The 18,396-nt window shown below is 42.4% G+C and overlaps 1 protein-coding gene across 2 annotated transcripts in view; it reads left to right on the top strand.

The window, feature by feature from the left end:
- The window catches only part of LOC126412378 (elongator complex protein 1), a 144,998-nt gene that overhangs the window by 38,989 nt on the left and 87,613 nt on the right, over positions 1–18,396 (top strand). For both annotated transcript variants that reach the window (XM_050081949.1, XM_050081948.1), the window contains exon 8: positions 11,795–11,988. In XM_050081949.1, the coding sequence (XP_049937906.1) occupies positions 11,795–11,988 (194 nt within the window). The remainder of the gene's footprint in view (positions 1–11,794; positions 11,989–18,396) is intronic.

Here is an 18,396-nt window from a genome sequence, read left to right as displayed (position 1 = left end):
GTATTTCTTTGTTCTCCATCTCTTCCCCTTCCTCCACTTTGGCATTTTAGGTCTCTCTTTGATTCTTCTTCCTCCCGGTGTACTTCTGAAGGTTGGCCCATGCATTTGACATGTAACAGGTGACTGTGTAACACATTATTCCCAACCCTAGGTCAACATGTAGGGCTCACATGTACCCTCCGGTACAGGCCAAACCCATGGAGGAGTGATTGCCTGAGCTGTTATCTTCCCAATTGCTGATTGGTCCCTCTGTCTGGAGTTCGGGAGGTATGGCTTGAGTGTGAACAATCACCTAAGGGGTCTCCAGTTAGAAGGAGTGTGCCATCGGAGATGCTGGCAATCGTAGGAAATTTTTTTGCAATGAGCCAGTCATCTTCATCACAGTCTATGTCTACTAAATGTAAACAGAATGAGGCTAAAGACTCAATAACCCTCCCAGTTGCAATTAAGTTCTCGTAGTGTCATGTACTGAAGAAGGTCATCACGCACTGAAGAATATCAGTCTTTTGCTACAGTTAATCCGTTTATTATTCAGAAAGGTGTTGATGCAGTTGCAGGCCTTGTGAAATCTACTCTTGCTTACATAATGGAACTTTGGTTCTGGAGACCAATTGTGATTTTCGAGCCCAAGAACTGGTAACAGCTTCGCTCCTCCACAGTTATCCTGTTCCTGTTGAGGCCCATTGTACGCTGAGTTTTTCACATGGTGTTATTTACATATGGTTGCCCCCCCTCCCCCTCCCCCCTGGGGACTCACCATTCTTTGGTGAGTTCCTGTGTAGCTACCACGGGACCCCAGCTTTTGCAGCATCTTTTCCTTTCTGTGCTGCATGTCTATCTTCTTGCTATTCTTTTTCCCCTCCCTTGGGGAACATGTCTGGGATGTTTTTAGGAATGTGTTGTGTATTTTCAGTAGCCAGACATCAGAACAGGCCCTTCAGTCTTTTTTTTTCGTTCCTGTTTGCCTTCTTTGCTTCCCTTCTTCTATCCTCCTTCTGCATCGGTGTTAGACACTGTGCACTCCTGAAGGTCTGCCCATGTATCCGACGCATAACAGTTGACTGGGTAACGTGTAATTCCTAGTCCCTTGTTGACATGTAGTGTTCGAACGTACACCGTAGTACTGGCCAGGCTCACTGAGTGGTAATTGCCTGAGCTGTTACCTTCCCAAATTGTCAATTGGTCCTTTTGTCAGGTGTTTGGGAGGTGTGACCTGAGGTGTGAACAATCACCTAAGGCGGGTGCGCCCCCTCTGAGGAGGGGTTCCCAGTTGGAAGGAGCGCACCATCAGAGACGCTGGCAGTCATGGGATTTTCTCGCAATGAGCCAAACATCTCATTCTCAGTCTACATCTACTCAATGTAAATGGAATGAGGCTGCAACTCTATTCCTTGTGCTTTCGCATACTGAAGACGATCAGTCCGTTGTTACAGTTAATCTGTTTATTATATAGTAAAGTGTTGATGCAATGGCCAGCACTGTGAAATCCTGCTCTCGTTTATGCAGTGGTCTTTGCTTTTGGAGACTACTTGTGATTCTCAAACACAACAACTGCTTGCAGCTTCACTCCTCCATGGCAGTCCTGTTCATGTTGAGGCCCACCAATTGCTGAATTCTTCGCGTGGTGTTAATTACTAGGGTGCCCAGTGGTCTGACTGAGGCAGAAATTCAAACTGACCGCTCTGATCAGGACGTAATTGCAGTCCATCGGGTGATGGAAAAGGTAGATGCCTCGTTAGTGCCCACACAAATTCTTTTTCTCACATTTGATAGAGTAGGCCTTCCCTCCAAGATCAAAGCAGGCTATGAAGTTATCATAGTCCAACCATACATTCTGAACCCAATGTGCTGCTATCAGTGGTATCATTACAACCACACTCGAATTTCCTGTCAACACCTGGCCAAACATGTAACCTGTGGTAGGGATGCTCACAGAGGCGAATGCCTGCCTCCTCCTCCCTGCAGTATCAATTGCAGTAGTGACCATGCAGCCTCCTCCCGAGATTGTTCCAAGTGTCTTGATGAGTGGGTCGTTCAGGAGATCTGGGTAAAGGAAAAAGTGCGTCACTCTGTTGCTTGTAAGTGGTTGGTTAGTCTGAAACCCTTCGTTTTACATTTGGCACTTACAGTACTCTTCTTGCTACATCGTGCTTCATCAAGGACATGGCCACGCAGACGTGCGACCACAAATTCATGCCCAATGTCACGGTAGTATCACTGTCTCCTCCTCCTCCTCCTCCTCCTCCTCCTCCAGCTTTGCAACAAGCTACTAAAATTTTTGTCTCATGTGGAGAAATCACCTGCTACACAACCAGCAGGCTGGAAAGGACAGAGGAATACTCCTGCAGAGACTTTTTACGTCCCTCCAGCCAACAAACATCTGAATCATCATCTGCCAACATCAAATGTTCCAAGAAATCAAACAAAGGCAAACGGTCTTCTCCTTCACTAACTTGGAGATCCTCTTCAGTGATGTCATCGTCTATATCCTCACCTGGCCAACCTCAGTGTTGCCAATGCACGGTGTCAACCGTTTTTCTGCCCTGGACTCCGCAGACTAACAGAGGGAGAATGCCGATGCCTCTATCAATCCCATGGAGCAGGACCCTCCAGCCTCTGCACCCTCCAGCTGAGAGTCTTCAAAGGCTGGCACTCAGCAGCTGCCGTGGTGCCACCCCTTTATTTTTTCCTGCCCCCCCTTCTCATCATGACTCTCCTCCAATGGATCATTTGCACCCTTAGATACAAGAAGGAGGAATTACGACTTATTTTAGAATTGCAGCGTCCACTTGTCCTCTGCTTCCAGAAAACATTCTCATGACCACTATGATGTCTTGCATTTCTTTCCAGTCCATTGTAGCCTTCCTTCTGGGGACGGCATTTTACACCTTTTCTCGTTGTACTGTTTACATACCTCGGTCATTGGGGGTAGACTTCCTCCAGCTTATTGGTCAACTCCAACACCCCTTTTTGCTGCTTGGTGACTTCAATGAGCACCATCCCCATGGGGTTGATACCCTCTTGGCTGAACTTCTCAATCAACTCAACCCCATTTGCCTTAACACTGGAACGCCCATGTCCCTTTCAGACTCCATGGAGCCGAGTAGAAGGCTTAAACCAGAGGCTCAGACGATTCTGCAGAGATCTGGGGTGCAAATTTCTCGACCTCCACTATTGGGTGGAGAAATGCTGGGTCCCCCTGAATAGGTCAGGCGTGCACTACACGCAGGAAGCGGCTACAAGGGTAGCGGAGTACATGTGGAGTGCACATGTGGGTTTTTTAGGTTAGACGATTCCCTCCCTAGGCCCGACAAGACGCCTCCTGAGATGCGGCAAGGTAGGCAAAATGCAACAGGGAATAACAATATTAATGTGCTAATAGTAAACTGCAGGAGCGTCTATAGAAGGGTCCCAGAACTGCTCTCATTAATAAACGGTCACAATGCCCATATAGTACTAGGGACAGAATGTTGGCTGAAACCAGACATAAACAGTAATGAAATCCTAAACTCAGATTGGAATGTATACCGCAGAGACAGGCTGGACAGTGAAGGGGGAGGCGTGTTTATAGCAATAAGAAGTGCAATAGTATTGAAGGAAATTGATGGAGATCCGAAATGTGAAATAATTTGGGTGAAGGTCAAAGTTAAAGCAGGCTCAGACATGGTAATTGGATGTCTCTATAGGCCCTCTGGCTCAGCAGCTGTTGTGGCTGAGCACCTGAAGGATAATTTGGAAAATATTTCGAGTAGATTTCCCCACCATGTTATAGTTCTGGGTGGAAATTTTAATTTGCCAGATATAGACTGGGAGACTGAAACGTTCATAACGGGTGGCAGGGACAAATAATCCAGTGAAATTTTTTAAAGTGCTTTATCTGAAAATTACCTTGAGCAGTTAAACAGAGAACCAACTCGTGGCGATAACATATTAGACCTTCTGGTGACAAACAGACCCGAACTATTTGAAACAGTTAACACAGAACAGGGAATAAGCGATCATAAAGTGGTTACTGCATCGATGATTTCAGCCGTAAATAGAAATATTAAAAAAGGTAGGAAGATTTTTCTGTTTAGCAAAAGTGACAAAAAGCAGATTACAGAGTACCTGACGGCTCAACACAAAAGTTTTGTCTCAAGTTCAGATAGTGTTGAGGATCAGTGGACAAAGTTCAGAACCATTGTACAATATGCATTAGATGAGTATGTGCCAAGCAAGATCGTGAGGGATGGAAAAGAGCCACCGTGGTACAACAACCGAGTTAGAAAACTGTTGCGGAAGCAAAGGGAACTTCACAGCAAACATAAACATAGCCAAAGCCTTGCAGACAAACAAAAATTATGAGAAGCGAAATGTAGTGTGAGGAGGGCTATGCGAGAGGCGTTCAGTGAATTCGAAAGTAAAGTTCTATGTACTGACTTGGCAGAAAATCCTAAGAAATATTGGTCTTATGTCAAAGCGGTAGGTGGATCAAACCAAAATGTCCAGACACTCTGTGACCAAAATGATACTGAAACAGAGGATGACAGACTGAAGGCCGAAATACGAAATGTCTTTTTCGAAAGCTGTTTCACAGAGGAAGACTGCACTGTAGTTCCTTCTCTAGATTGTCGCACAGATGACAAAATGGTAGATATCCAAACTGATTTTCCCCGAGGTCGGCTTCTACCAGTTTTTTCGATTCATTTGTAAAGAATTCATGTTAGTATTTTGCAACCATGAGTTATTAAACTGATAGTTTGTGAATAATCACACGTGTCAGCACCTGATTTCTTTGGAGTTGGAATTATTATATTCTTTTTGAAATCTGAGGATATATCACCTGTTCATACATCTTGCACATGAGATGGAAGAGTTTTGTCATGGCTGCTCTCCCAAGGCTCACAGTAGTTCTAATGGAATGTCTTTTACTGCCCGGTCCTTGTCCTTGTTTTGACTTAGTTCTTCCAGTGCTCTTTCAAATTCTTCTCGCAGTATCATATCTTCCATCTCGTCGTCACCTATGTTCTCTTCCATTTTATAATACTGCCCTTTTATGGACACTCTATGTGACTGAGTGAGGTGGCGCAGGGGTTAGCCCACTGGACTCGCATTCGGGAGGATGATGGTTCAAACCTGTGTCTGTCCATCCTGATTAAGGTTTTCTATGATTTCCCGAAATTGCTTCAAGTAAATGCTGGAATGGTTCCTTTGAAAGGGCATGGCCGACTTCCTTCCACATCCTTCCCAAATCCGATGGGACCAATGACCTTGCTGTATGATCCCCTCCTCTGAATCAACGAATGAACCAACCCTCTACGTGCTCCTTCCGCCGTTCAGCTTTCCCGTCTTTGCTTTGAACTGGTTTTCCATCTGAGCTCTTGATATTCATACAGGTAGTTCTCTTTTCCCCAACTTACTTGACTTAATTTCATTGGCCCCTATGGGGTCACAGGGCATCCAGGAGAACTCAACCATTTGTCACTGTCGTTGGCCATTTGCCTCAATTCTGCCCTGGTCTTGCCATCCCTTTTTGATTCCCCTTCCACTGTCCTCTTCCATGTGCCTCTAGGTTTTCCTCTCTTCCTTGTTCCCTGGGGATTCCATTCAAATGCTTTTTTCTCGATGGCTCCAGCTGGTTTTCTCAATGTGTGCCCCAACCACCCCCACTTTCTCTCTTGTATCTGGTCTTCTATAGGCATCTGGTTTGTTATTTGCCAGAGCTCCTCATTACATATTTTTTCTGGCCACCAGATATTCGTGATGCATCGGAGACATCTATTTATGAAGCTTTGTAAGTGGGATGTTATCTCTTCATCCATTTTCCAGCTTTCACTGGCATACAGAAGGACAGCCTTCACATTTGTACTAAAAATATGGGTTTTTGTTTTGTACCTGATACTTCTATTTTTCCGTATTAGATACAATTTTATGAAAACAGCATTTGTCTTTTTAATGCTGTTTTTCACGTCATCTCCAGCTGCACCATTTTCCATCACTATACTACCCAGGTACAGGACTGAGTTGACGGTCTCCACCCACTGCTCGCCTATTAACAGCGGCACCTCCATGTTCCCTGAATTTACTCTCATTTTCTTTTTTCGCCAATATTTATCTTGAGGCCAGCAGTCTCTGCGTCGTCTTTCAGCAAGGTTAATTTAGCATGCATATCAGTCAGCCTTTGAGCTAGTAAAACTGCATCGTCTGCAAAATCCAAATCGTCCAGACATTCATGGATCCCCCATTGAATTCCTCGTCTCCTGCCTGCTGTGACTCTTCTCATAACTGAGTCTAGAACATGTAGAAAAAGTGTTGGTGATAAAATGCAACCCTGTTGGACTCCGGTTGTTACTTTTGTGGGCTCTGTCATATTTCACTTCTGGAGTACACAACATTTGTAGCCATCATATAGATATTGTATGACGTTTAAGATGTTCTGTGGTATACCATACTTCCAAAACTCCTGCCAGAGCAATTTATGTTTCACAGGATCGAAGGCCTTTTGAAAATCAATGAATGCCAGGTACGTGGTTGCTTGGAATTCTTTGCTTTGCTCTAAAATGATCCTAAGAGTGTTAATAAGATCAACACAACTGTGCTATGTCTTAAAACCAGCCTGTTCTTTATGCAGTCAATTTTCAAGAGACTCTGTAATTCTGTTTAAAATAATTCTGGTGAGGACTGTAGTGGGCACTGACAACAATGTAATACCACGCCACTTGTTGCAGTCTTACAAATTTCCCTTTTTTGGGAGCTTTACCACCAAATCATTTTTCCACTCCATTGGAGATTTCCCTTCAAGCCAAATAAGCTTCAGCAAGGGATGGAGCATTTTAACGGTACTTTCAATAACGGCTTTTATGAGCTCCGGTGCTATGTTGTCTAAACCTGGAGCCTTTGCATTATTTAGAGTTTTCAAAGCAATCCTAATTTTGTCCATTTTGGGGCACTGCAGAATTATATCATGATCTTCTTCGACTTCCTCTGGAACATCTCTTACCTGATCCTCTTGATTGTCTTCAAAATTTTAACAGTTCCTTGAAGTGCTCTTCCCATCTCTTTAACTGTGCCTGTTGGGTTGTAAGTATCACACCATCCCTGTTCTTAACTGGTCCTTCACGTATGAAGTTCTTCAGTGACAACCGTTTGGCTATATTGTAGAGCTCTTTCATATTTTCTTGTCTTGCTATCTCTTCTGCCAACTTTGCTTGCTCATCTATCCATTTCCGTTTATCTCAACATAGCCATATTTTCACTTTTTTGTGTGCCTCCGTGTATTCTTTATGCACTTCGCTCTTCTCTTACAAAGATTTAACTTAAGTTTTAGTTCTTTCCTGTGGCTGATTTCATTCCATGTAGCATCGGATATCTATTCCTTCCTTTGATGTGCTTAAATCCTAAGATTTTTTCTTCCACATTTAAATAACTGTCTTTGATTTTTTGCCAACCTATTTCAATTCCCTCTTCCATAAAGTTTTCTTCAGAGAGCACCTGGAATGTGTTTTGTACTTCAAGAGCAAATGTTTCTCTGATCTCTTGTTCTTTAACCTTGCCACATCTATTTTCTTCCTCCTGTGATTGAGCTTGGTTCTATTTTGCCATTATCTTCTATCTGAATTCTGCCAAAATTAGATGGTGGTCACTTCCGACGTCTGCTCCTCTTCTACACTCCTGGAAATTGAAATAAGAACACCGTGAATTCATTGTCCCAGGAAGGGGAAACTTTATTGACACATTCCTGGGGTCAGATACATCACATGATCACACTGACAGAACCACAGGCACATAGACACAGGCAACAGAGCATGCACAATGTCGGCACTAGTACAGTGTATATCCACTTTTCGCAGCAATGCAGGCTGCTATTCTCCCATGGAGACGATCGTAGAGATGCTGGATGTAGTCCTGTGGAACGGCTTGCCATGCCATTCCCACCTGGCGCCTCAGTTGGACCAGCGTACATGCTGGACGTGCAGACCGCGTGAGACGACACTTCATCCAGTCCCAAACATGCTCAATGGGGCACAGATCCGGAGATCTTGCTGGCCAGGGTAGTTGACTTACACCTTCTAGAGCACGTTGGGTGGCACGGGATACATGCGGACGTGCATTGTCCTGTTGGAACAGCAAGTTCCCTTGCCAGTCTAGGAATGGTAGAACGATGGGTTCGATGACGGTTTGGATGTACCGTGCACTATTCAGTGTCCCCTCGACGATCACCAGTGGTGTACGGCCAGTGTAGGAGATCGCTCCCCACACCATGATGCCGGGTGTTGGCCCTGTGTGCCTCGGTCGTATGCAGTCCTGATTGTGGCGCTCACCTGCACGGCGCCAAACACGCATACGACCATCATTGGCACCAAAGCAGAAGCGACTCTCATCGCTGAAGACGACACGTCTTCATTCGTCCCTCCATTCACGCCTGTCGCGACACCACTGGAGGCGGGCTGCACGATATTGGGGCGTGAGCGGAAGACGGCCTAACGGTGTGCGGGACTGTAGCCCAGCTTCATGGAGACGGTTGCGAATGGTCCTCGCCGATACCCCAGGAGCAACAGTGTCCCTAATTTGCTGGGAAGTGGCGGTGCGGTCCCCTACGGCACTGCGTAGGATCCTACGGTCTTGGCGTGCATCCGTGCGTCGCTGCCGTCCGGTCCCAGGTCGACGGGCACGTGCACCTTCCGCCGACCACTGGCGACAACATCGATGTACTGTGGAGACCTCACGCCCCACGTGTTGAGCAATTCGGCGGTACGTCCACCCGGCCTCCCGCATGCCCACTATACGCCCTCGCTCAAAGTCCGTCAACTGCACATACGGTTCACGTCCACGCTGTCGCGGCATGCTACCAGTGTTAAAGACTGCGATGGAGCTCCGTATGCCACGGCAAACTGGCTAACACTGACGGTGGCGGTGCACAAATGCTGCGCAGCTAACGCCATTCGACGGCCAACACCGCGGTTCCTGGTGTGTCTGCTGTGCCGTGCGTGTGATCATTGCTTGTACAGCCCTCTCGCAGTGTCCGGAGCAAGTATGGTGGGTCTGACACACCGGTGTCAATGTGTTCTTTTTTCCATTTCCAGCAGTGTATTTCTGATATCGAACAGAGAGTGCCAAAACTTGTGGCTTATGACTATGTGGTCTATTTGATTTTCAGTAATGTGGTCTGTAGAAACCCAAGTTACCTTATGGCAGTTACAATGTGGAAACAATGTACCTCCAGTGACTAGGTCATGTTCAGCACACATATCTAACAGTTCACAATTTACATTTCTGATCCTCATGCCATGCTCACCCATATGTTCAAGTCCTTTATTTTATGAACAAAATTTTGCTTTCAAGTCACCCATTAAAATTTTTATGTCCCAAGAATTTGCTTGTCTAAGGACTCTGTTAAGCTCTGTATAAAATGCATCCTTTAATTCTCCTTTAGCTGTTTCAGTAGGTGCATAGCATTGAATTACAGTGATATATCACATATTTGTTTTAAAGCGTGCAGTTATTATTCGTTCTGAGGCTGGTTTGCTCTCCAGTAAGCTCTTCTTGCTGCTTTTAGATAGTAAGAGCCCTACATCATTCCTATGCATCGCGTCCTCACCTGTCTGACCCACATACAACAGCAGCCCACCTTTCTGTGTTTGGAATTCCCCAGATTCTGGCCACCACTTCAGACATTGGCTTGTAGCTAAACTCTGTATGCTGGAATACCTTGTTACGTGCAGGTGTGGAATCTCAAACCAGTTTTCTTTAAACTGAAAATAATGCTGATTGAAAATAATGCTGTGCAGTGCTTCCCACAGTTCAGTGATCTGAAATACCACTTTGCCTATGTCCATGGTTTTTTTCTGTACTGAATTATGAAGTAACAGCCAGAATAGTCTCAACCTATCCACTACCATTATGATACTGTCCCTCCATAAAACTAAATTCTGAACCTCCTTGCTACCAGAATAGTTCCCTCAGCTAACAAACAGTTTCCAGCCACACTAAACATGGCACCACTCTTGGATGAGTGTCAGTTGGTTAGTGACAATTGCAATTCCTGTTGACTGCAATTCCATCTTTTCCCGTGCCTAAATTTATTATGAGATATAATACTTGTAATGATAGTGCCAACTAACATTAAGTTCCCAACACTATGCTTAAATGCAACTTGAACATAATTGTATTCTCGAGTGAAATCTACTGAAATCACATACTGAGCTAGACTGTGTTACCACCTAGACCTAACTTGAATTGTAAATGTACTTTTGCATACAAATCCACTACGGAGTACTCCCACTCAGCGAAATTGAACTGCTACCAGAACACTGTTTAAATAGAACTACAGATGAGGAAACAAACAGTGTTGTTTCTTCCTTGTTAAATGTAATTCATGGTCACAATAAGTTTTGGTAAAGCTCATTTAGTCAGCCAGCTTCCTGATTCATTTTTTTTTTCTCCAAGACCAGTGATGCATTTTCCTCGAAGTGTACTCTCGTACTCTCATGTATTACTAGGTTAGTGAGGCATAGCTAAACTAGATAAATTGTATTTGTCTTCGTGGAAACTTGGCATGTTCTCATTTTGATGGCTCACTTGTTTATGTGTCTGTGAACTGTTATCTGGTTTTCTGTTAATGGATTTTCATGGAAGTAGCAAGGAACCAGTTTGAGATGGTGCATTGACTATTAAAAACGTATGCTCAGAGTCCAGTGTTAGGAACTTGGAAGCTTTTGTGAGTGATTCCATTACTATAGGGCTTCTTCCATCAGTGGTGGAGTAGTGATCATCTCAAACTTCTCTTGCAGATCAAGATGAGTCTGGCGACCCTTATTGACATTCTGATCTCACAGGTTTTCTCAGCGTGATTGTGTATTAGTTTGCTCCCAGATGTTATGTCGAGTTGTTGTTTCCACTTTATGCACATTATTTCGATGGGCGACCCTGCCATCTTCTTCAGCTACTGCGAATTTTTCTGTTATGTGTACTTGCTGTCTGGACTCAAACCAGATTGTGAAATATTGTGGATCTCACGCCGCTATTTACTGCCGAGTTTGATTCCCAATGTCCACTACACTTTTTATACTCTTTTGTTTTTCAGAATTTACACTGATATTCCGTGAAAAGCAAATACTTGGTGTTTTACAACTCTAATGGATGTGATGGATGGCAAGATTTTAAGTTCTGGGTGCCAAGTGCTATTTAAATTGAAATGGCTGTTCCTTGCTATTTGGTTTTCTGATCTCTTTATTTTGATATAGTCCTTAATTACGCTGTCCCAGAAATTTTGCGGACTATCAGTGCAAGCTCTTAAAAACAAAAGAGCATCAAAGGCCATAGTGGCTATAGGTAATTGTGAGAGACCAGCTATAGTTCACATTTTGGTTGGAGTCCAGTGAGGAGTACACATAATAGCAAATTGCGATCAAATGAAGAAAGATGGCTGGGTCGGTCATAGAAATATTGTACATAAAATGTAAACAACTACTCATCAAAACATCCGGAAGCTCACTATTAACTTATTAACACTTTTTTACTAATTTAGCAGTGATATTAAGAATCTATCCACAAATTAACATTTTTTTCCTAATCAGTGTAAAACATAATTTATCTTGTAGGACTAAGATAAGATGAATATTTAAAAAGCTACTGTCCTTTTTTAGGTTTGTTTGTGTGTGTGTGTGTGTGTGTGTGTGTGTGTGTGTGTGTGTGTGTGTGTGTGTGTGTAACATCTTGTTTTGAAAGAACAGAAAATTATTCCAAATAATTTTATTTATGTTTCTGGCTGTATGTGCAGATTCTGTTATTAATCAGTTTTCCTTTTCTTGTGTAGCGAGAACCAGGAAGCAGATTTTTGGCGAAACATGGTTGCAGATTTGGTATCAAATCGGCGTTACACAGATGCTGCCTGTGTTCTAAAAGATTTCTTGAATGATGCTGAGGAAACTGTTGCTGTTCTGACACAAGGTCACTGTTGGTGTGAGGCTGTGCGGATATCGTACCAGAGCAAAAGGCCTGACCTATTAGGTATGGATCATGAATATTTATGAATCTTCTGTGGTTGTGTTTTATATCCGACTCATTGGACATTAATAGATATTAATACGTTGGATTTGATGTTAACAGTATTGTTTACCTCATGGTGTTCAGCAATTTAGTGTTTGTATTTGTAATTTGTATGTATATTAAGTGCTGCTCAGTGATAGTGGATTTAATAACACAAATAAAACTAGCTTAGTTGCTGATGATAGAGCTGAAAGTTGTTAGTGAAACAGCTGGCAATTTATCATTTTAAATATTGAGAAGTGGAGCTGTGTATGTGAACAATAAAAGGCGGGACAGGAAGGGATTGTAGTTTCACAGAGATATACATCAAAACCTGATGAGTATGCGCGAGCGCACAGACAGAGAGAGAGAGAGAGAGAGAGAGAGAGAGAGAGAGAGATGAAACGTGTGAAATATTTGTGAGTTTTCCTTGTAGTTGTCTCTTACATTAAAAAGAAGTAAAAGATCTAAAATTTTGGTTATAGTTATTTATTTATAGAAAATAGTATTCCTTTCAACATAGCTATATTTCAACTCATTCTGAGTAATAGTAATGCATTATATGGAATTATAATGTATAATTTATTATTATTATAGTAATGTAGTCATTTATCTTGGAATTCCAACCAAATTTAGGTAGACTAACAAGAAAAGGTAGATCAAGTAAGTAATTTATTGCACTTAGTGAATTATAATGCAACATGAGCTAAAGAACATTCATTGATCATATTCTTTTCAACGTTGAAGATGAGTGCAATCAATTACAAGACTCTAATGAAATTAATGTTTATAACCAACAGTAGGCCTTTGGTGAGAGAACTCCCAAAGAAAGATTTTATCTTATTTTGTAATTAGTAATACATTACTGCTCTTTAATGCTGTCTCCACCAATGATGCATCATGTTGTTAGGTAAGTCAGTGTTAATCGTTTTCCAGTATGGTACTTACAAAACTGTGATAGAAAAATCAGAGAACACTGACTGTGGTTTCAACATAACAATTGTGTTCGAAAAATTTTGTGATCACTGAAATAATACTGTTTCTTTGGTGGTTCACCAGAGCATGCCAAGGGGAAGCTCAGTGTAGCCTCTATAAGTGGGCCTGTAAACAGTGTGGATGCACGATCTCTGAAATCACATGCATTATGAGTGAAGGTACATCACTCACTGCACACTTCTACTAGATGGAAGAATCACATACATAAAAAGACTAGGCACAGAAAAAAATGCGAGGTACAGAAAAAAATGCGGGGTACAGAAAAAAATGTGTGGTAGAGAAGAAAAGCACTGGTACTGAAAAAGCACTGGTACTGCAAAGAGAGAGTGAGAGTGAGTGAGTGAGTGAGAGAGAGAGAGAGAGAGGGAGGGGGGGGGGGGGCACCACGATTATGAGTCATGGAAAACTCCAGTGATGGCCCTGACGTCCATTTCATCGTTCGGTGAAGGTGGATGCTCATCAAGTGGAGGACAGTCACTGGCAAGCAGAGGTGGAAATGACAAGGGGAGCCGGGTGGGTGCACCGTCCCCCCTCTTGTAAGAGGCCATAGGACAGGACCGGAGACGGTGTCTCCATAGTAATGTCTTTGCTGAAGTCAGCATTCGGTGCGGGAGGTGTCAGCTGGGCCGTCGGAGACAGCGGCCTTGCAGGACCCAGCAACGGAGGCAGCGGTGTTTAGTGGTGGCATTTTATTACTATTTAGTATTATTGAGTTTTGAAATTAGTACTTAATTTTATTCTTGCTTTTAAAATGTTTGAACTAAAATGTAAGTCTGGACCAAATTAAAATTACCTTTGGCTAACTGAGTCTCAAATTAAAGCAAGAAAGTTATGTAATTGAAAAATTATGTAAAAATATTTTTAAATATTGAAATTTGAATGCAGTTTGCCAGATATTACCACCATATTTTTTAGCTAGGCTCCTCTGCTGGGATTGTCTGTTGGTGAGTATAATTTTGGGATGTGATTTATCTCTAAAAGTTATCGGACATCGTTTTGTGAAAAGTGAAATTTTAGATGAAGGTTCTACTCTGAAAGCAAACCAAACATATTACACTTATTGGTGCCATTAATACACGATCATTCACAAACGGATATCCCCACACAAAGTAAGCCACATTTTACTATCAAATTCATGAACAAAAGCTGTGGAAAACAGGTATGATTAGTTGTAATAACAAACACAATGAAATTAAATAGTTATTATTATGTAAAATGAGCACAAATAACAAAATCTCTACATAACATAGACCAAGCAATATGTTTTAAGACTGTACCAGACAATGGCTGAAAAGGAAGAGAGAGAACAAAAAAGTTGAGTCCTTGTTCACTTAAATTGCATAGATAATCCAATTACAGGGATATTAATTTCATTGTAATTGCAGTGTCTATTGTCAGCAATAAAATAGTCTCAGGGCTACTGTGAAAAGTCACGAAATCTACTAACACTTGGGGAAACATTACACATTTTATGTCACACAAAACAGCAAGTTAGTAGCTAATAGGCAATAAAGAGTGCAAATTTTCTGAAGAGTTCTTGTTCTCTCGGTTACAAATAATCCCATCTAGTGTTAATTGCGAGTATTTTTAAAAGGGGGCAGGATGTCAAACCGGCCAACTGGGAGCAGGAGAGGCACCACAGGACATTTTAATTTCCACTGTCCAGAATATAGCTTGATGGCATCCATTACAAAATATACACGTTTCAATTCCACAGAGCGAAATACAGTGACGTGCATAGAAGAATGCTGTGTGAAGAGGCCCGGCACTGCACTTTGGCACACTTAAGACCAAATAACATGTCTTACATTTCCTCAAACAGATATGTTTTATGTGCCAGACTCTTCAGAAAGTTGTGCCCTACAAAATGAACATATTTTGGAAAATTTGGTTTTTTGGAAATTTTTGACGTCCTATCTCAAACACTTTAGGGAGAGGTTGGGCGCACGTCACTTTCTAGTATTGCCCCATTTCAGAAATATTGTAGATCCGGAACTGATACACAGAGCAGTCCGAGTTGTAGTGAGGAGGTGGGTAGTATCCACATGACCCGTGTTTACGTTAAGTGATTTCGTTGTTTCTTCTCTTTTTTCCTGCTCTCACGTCAAATGAAAACAAAACGTATATCTGTGGCTGGGAGCTATCAAGTGAATTAAAATATATTCACTTAATTACGGAAGGCTAAAATATGTTATTAGTATCAGGTTTTATTTTATTTCCACCTTTCTGACAGTCCAGTATTAATTGCCTTGCAGAACATTGAAGTTATTTTTGTCGATTTGCTAAAGAATTTTGGCTTTTGTGAATCATTTCCACTGAGGCAGTCAATGTATCAGAAATGAAGTATTGAATTCCATACTAGGGGCTTTTTTCAACTGTTTGCTGCAGTTCAAGTGCACGTTGTCATCTTCTAGCACATACGGCATTATGCCGTAATAAAGAACCAAATGTGAGATAATACAGTACTGGTACTCCAAGAAAATGTACATCCCGAAAGCCACACTGAGAAGCTTAATGGGTCTTGGAGTATGCCCTGATGTGTTTTATGACATAGTGTAAGATCTTTTAATGTTTTACATGTACGAACATATGGGCGACCTACGTCATCACAGCTGTGCAAGTGTGGTGACGCCTGTTGTCTGATGCTCTCTGGCAACTGCTGAAATGAACCTATTTCTAACAGGTCGCGGGAAAATATTGCGAATGGTGGTTTGACAAGCGATACTTTCAAACTAAATTTCCTTTTATGGAAGTTGAACTATGTGCGAGAATGTACGATGAATTTCTTAAATCATAGAACATTTGACTCTCATTTAAAAATCAACTCTTTGATGATGAGCCATTTAGAAGAATTTTGAGCCTAGAATTTCAGACATTTATGTTGTTATTTAAAGTGTTACTGTCACATTTGTGTGCTATATGTTAAAGTGTAACACCTGGAAAGAAGATCAACATTATATGTGAAAGGTTAGCTTCTCTTGCAGCTTATTAACCTTATAGACCAGCATTATATGTGAAAGCTTTGCTTTTCTTGTAGCTGCACTGTGTATATTAATTTAAACCATTAACTTTTCCTGTTTGTGTCTTCGCGCTACTTAACAGTGATGTTGCAGTTGGCTGATTGCATCAAGTTTCCTATGCTTTGAATATTCGCTGTCATCGGCTGGCGAGATCACATGACATGAGCTATGACTGGCTTACAAAAGCGCATCACAATCTCGATTTCAATGCTTCGGAAAGTAGCATGCAGTGTTTAGTGGAATTCGAATTTATACTTTTGTAGTACGAAAATATGCAACGTACATGTTGCTGCATATCAGTGAGCTTTCCAAAATGTGTTTTTTTTCCCCTGAGTTTCGTTTCCTAAGTGCCGGGAAATTCTACGCCCCTGTATAAAACCATAACCATTCAAAGGATTGATAAGTTTTACCATTCCATGGGAAAATATACTGTCACTTAACACGGAAAAAGTGTGTTTTCACCTGGGAGAAAGTGAATTTTTAACTGGGAAATCTGGGAAAAATCCGGGAATTTTTTTTCCTTGTCCGCATATACACCCTACTCCATCAGGGACTCTGCATTAATTGTGACACTTAAGTCACCGCAGAGGCAAAGCTTACCATTGTCTTCTTAATGATGACCAGTGGTGTAGCCCATTCACTGGAAGATACAGTCTGAATGATATAGAGTGATGTCAGATGGTCTAGTGCAGCTTTGACAGAGTCGTGGAATGCGACAGGCACCTGTCGCACCTGGAGGGGGCGGGGGGGAAGGGGGGGGGGAATCTAGCACGGGTGGATCTTCTCATGGTAATGTGGACCAGAAAACTAGTAGCACAACTGTGCCCAGAGGAAAAGAGAGGCAAAAACTGAGAGCAGAGGGACTCCAACTTCACCGGCAATGGAGAAACCGAAAGTATTAATCACATCTAACTTGAACAGGTCTGCAGTATGAGAATGATCTACAACAAGGAAGGTGAGATGGTGAACAACATATTTGTAACAGACAGGGGCAGAGAACTGACCTAGGATCGGAATCTGCTGTTTATTGTAGTTAACCAACTTCCATGAAACTCTTGTGATGGGAGGGAAGCCCAAATTTATGTGCGTTTACTAAAGTCTCTGCAGCTCCTATGCCCATTTTCATTTTTATTGGTTTATTAAACACACACAAATCAATAAACAATTTCTTTGGGAAGATAGCCATTGTACAGATGCAGCTTACGTCCATCGGTACTACAGTGTCCACCAATTTTGAAGAAGAGTTTCACACTGATGCAGTGTGGGCTCTCTTTCAGTGCATGTTGCAAATAGCTCAACACTTAGGGCATGCAGCACACTCGTGTTTGCTGAAGCGGTATGGGCAAGATGGAAGGGGGGCCACATGGCTGCTGTTGTAATGTGGCCTGTTGCAGCTGTGTCCGTAACCAATGCTGCCCTATGTGATGGTGAGTCAAAGGTTGTACTGCTACAATTGCTTCCCCTATTATCCTAAATGCTTGCAGTGTGCCTAACAGTAGTTGACTGAGCAACTTCAGATACCTCCACCCATGCAGCAGTCTGTTCGCTTGTGACCCGTTATGCTTCAAAGGACTGTGCCATATTGAGCACTTTTGTTAAAGTCGCATTCTCACGTTGAAGTGCTTTTTTGCAGACTTTCCTATCCAGGGCCAGACGAATAACAGTAGTGTAATTCTGCAGCACAGGCTTTGTAAGATTGGTTTGGTCATTTCTGGCAGTGGTAAAATTCTACATGTGTCGCAGTGAAATGTCTTCTACCCCAGTAATAGGTTCGGAGAAGCTTGCACATTCCATCAAATGATAAGCTGGCCGGTTCCTACTAAGGCGCAAGTTAGCACAACAATTGATAAATGTGCAGTAAAAGCCAGGAAAAGAAAGAAAGCGAGCCCTACACAGGTTTGCATGGTTCACGTGAAAAACCTGGAAATGTTGGTGTAATCATGTCTCATAGGAGTCCCAATCTTCAGCCGATTTCATCATGTGCTGGAAAGGGCGACAGTTGCAGTGATGGGAGAGCAACCTGCTGCGAACATGCAGATGTAACTTGATTGAGAGCGGTGGTGAGAGCCTGCTGTTGTTCCAAGAAAACTCACTGCTAGGCAGTGATACGTTGAAGTATTTCTTCCATCAAGATGTTTATCGGGTGACCTAGCACTGACACTAATATGCGGAGAAAATGGAACCCTCACTTATCAAGTTTGCTGTAGCAAGAACAAACACGATTTATGGAACATTGCACTTTATATAGCGACACACATGATACAATGAAGTACAGGTCGTGGGTTGCATATAGCACATTGACTGGACAACAGTAATACAGGTTACAGGATAGGCCGAGCACTCATTTGTGATCGCTTAAATAATTCTCTGTTTC

Source organism: Schistocerca serialis, chromosome 7 (assembly GCF_023864345.2).
Source record: "Schistocerca serialis cubense isolate TAMUIC-IGC-003099 chromosome 7, iqSchSeri2.2, whole genome shotgun sequence".
Lineage (NCBI taxonomy): Eukaryota > Metazoa > Arthropoda > Insecta > Orthoptera > Acrididae > Schistocerca > Schistocerca serialis.
Note: the sequence above shows the minus strand (reverse complement) of the source record. Positions and strands in the feature narration are given on the sequence as shown.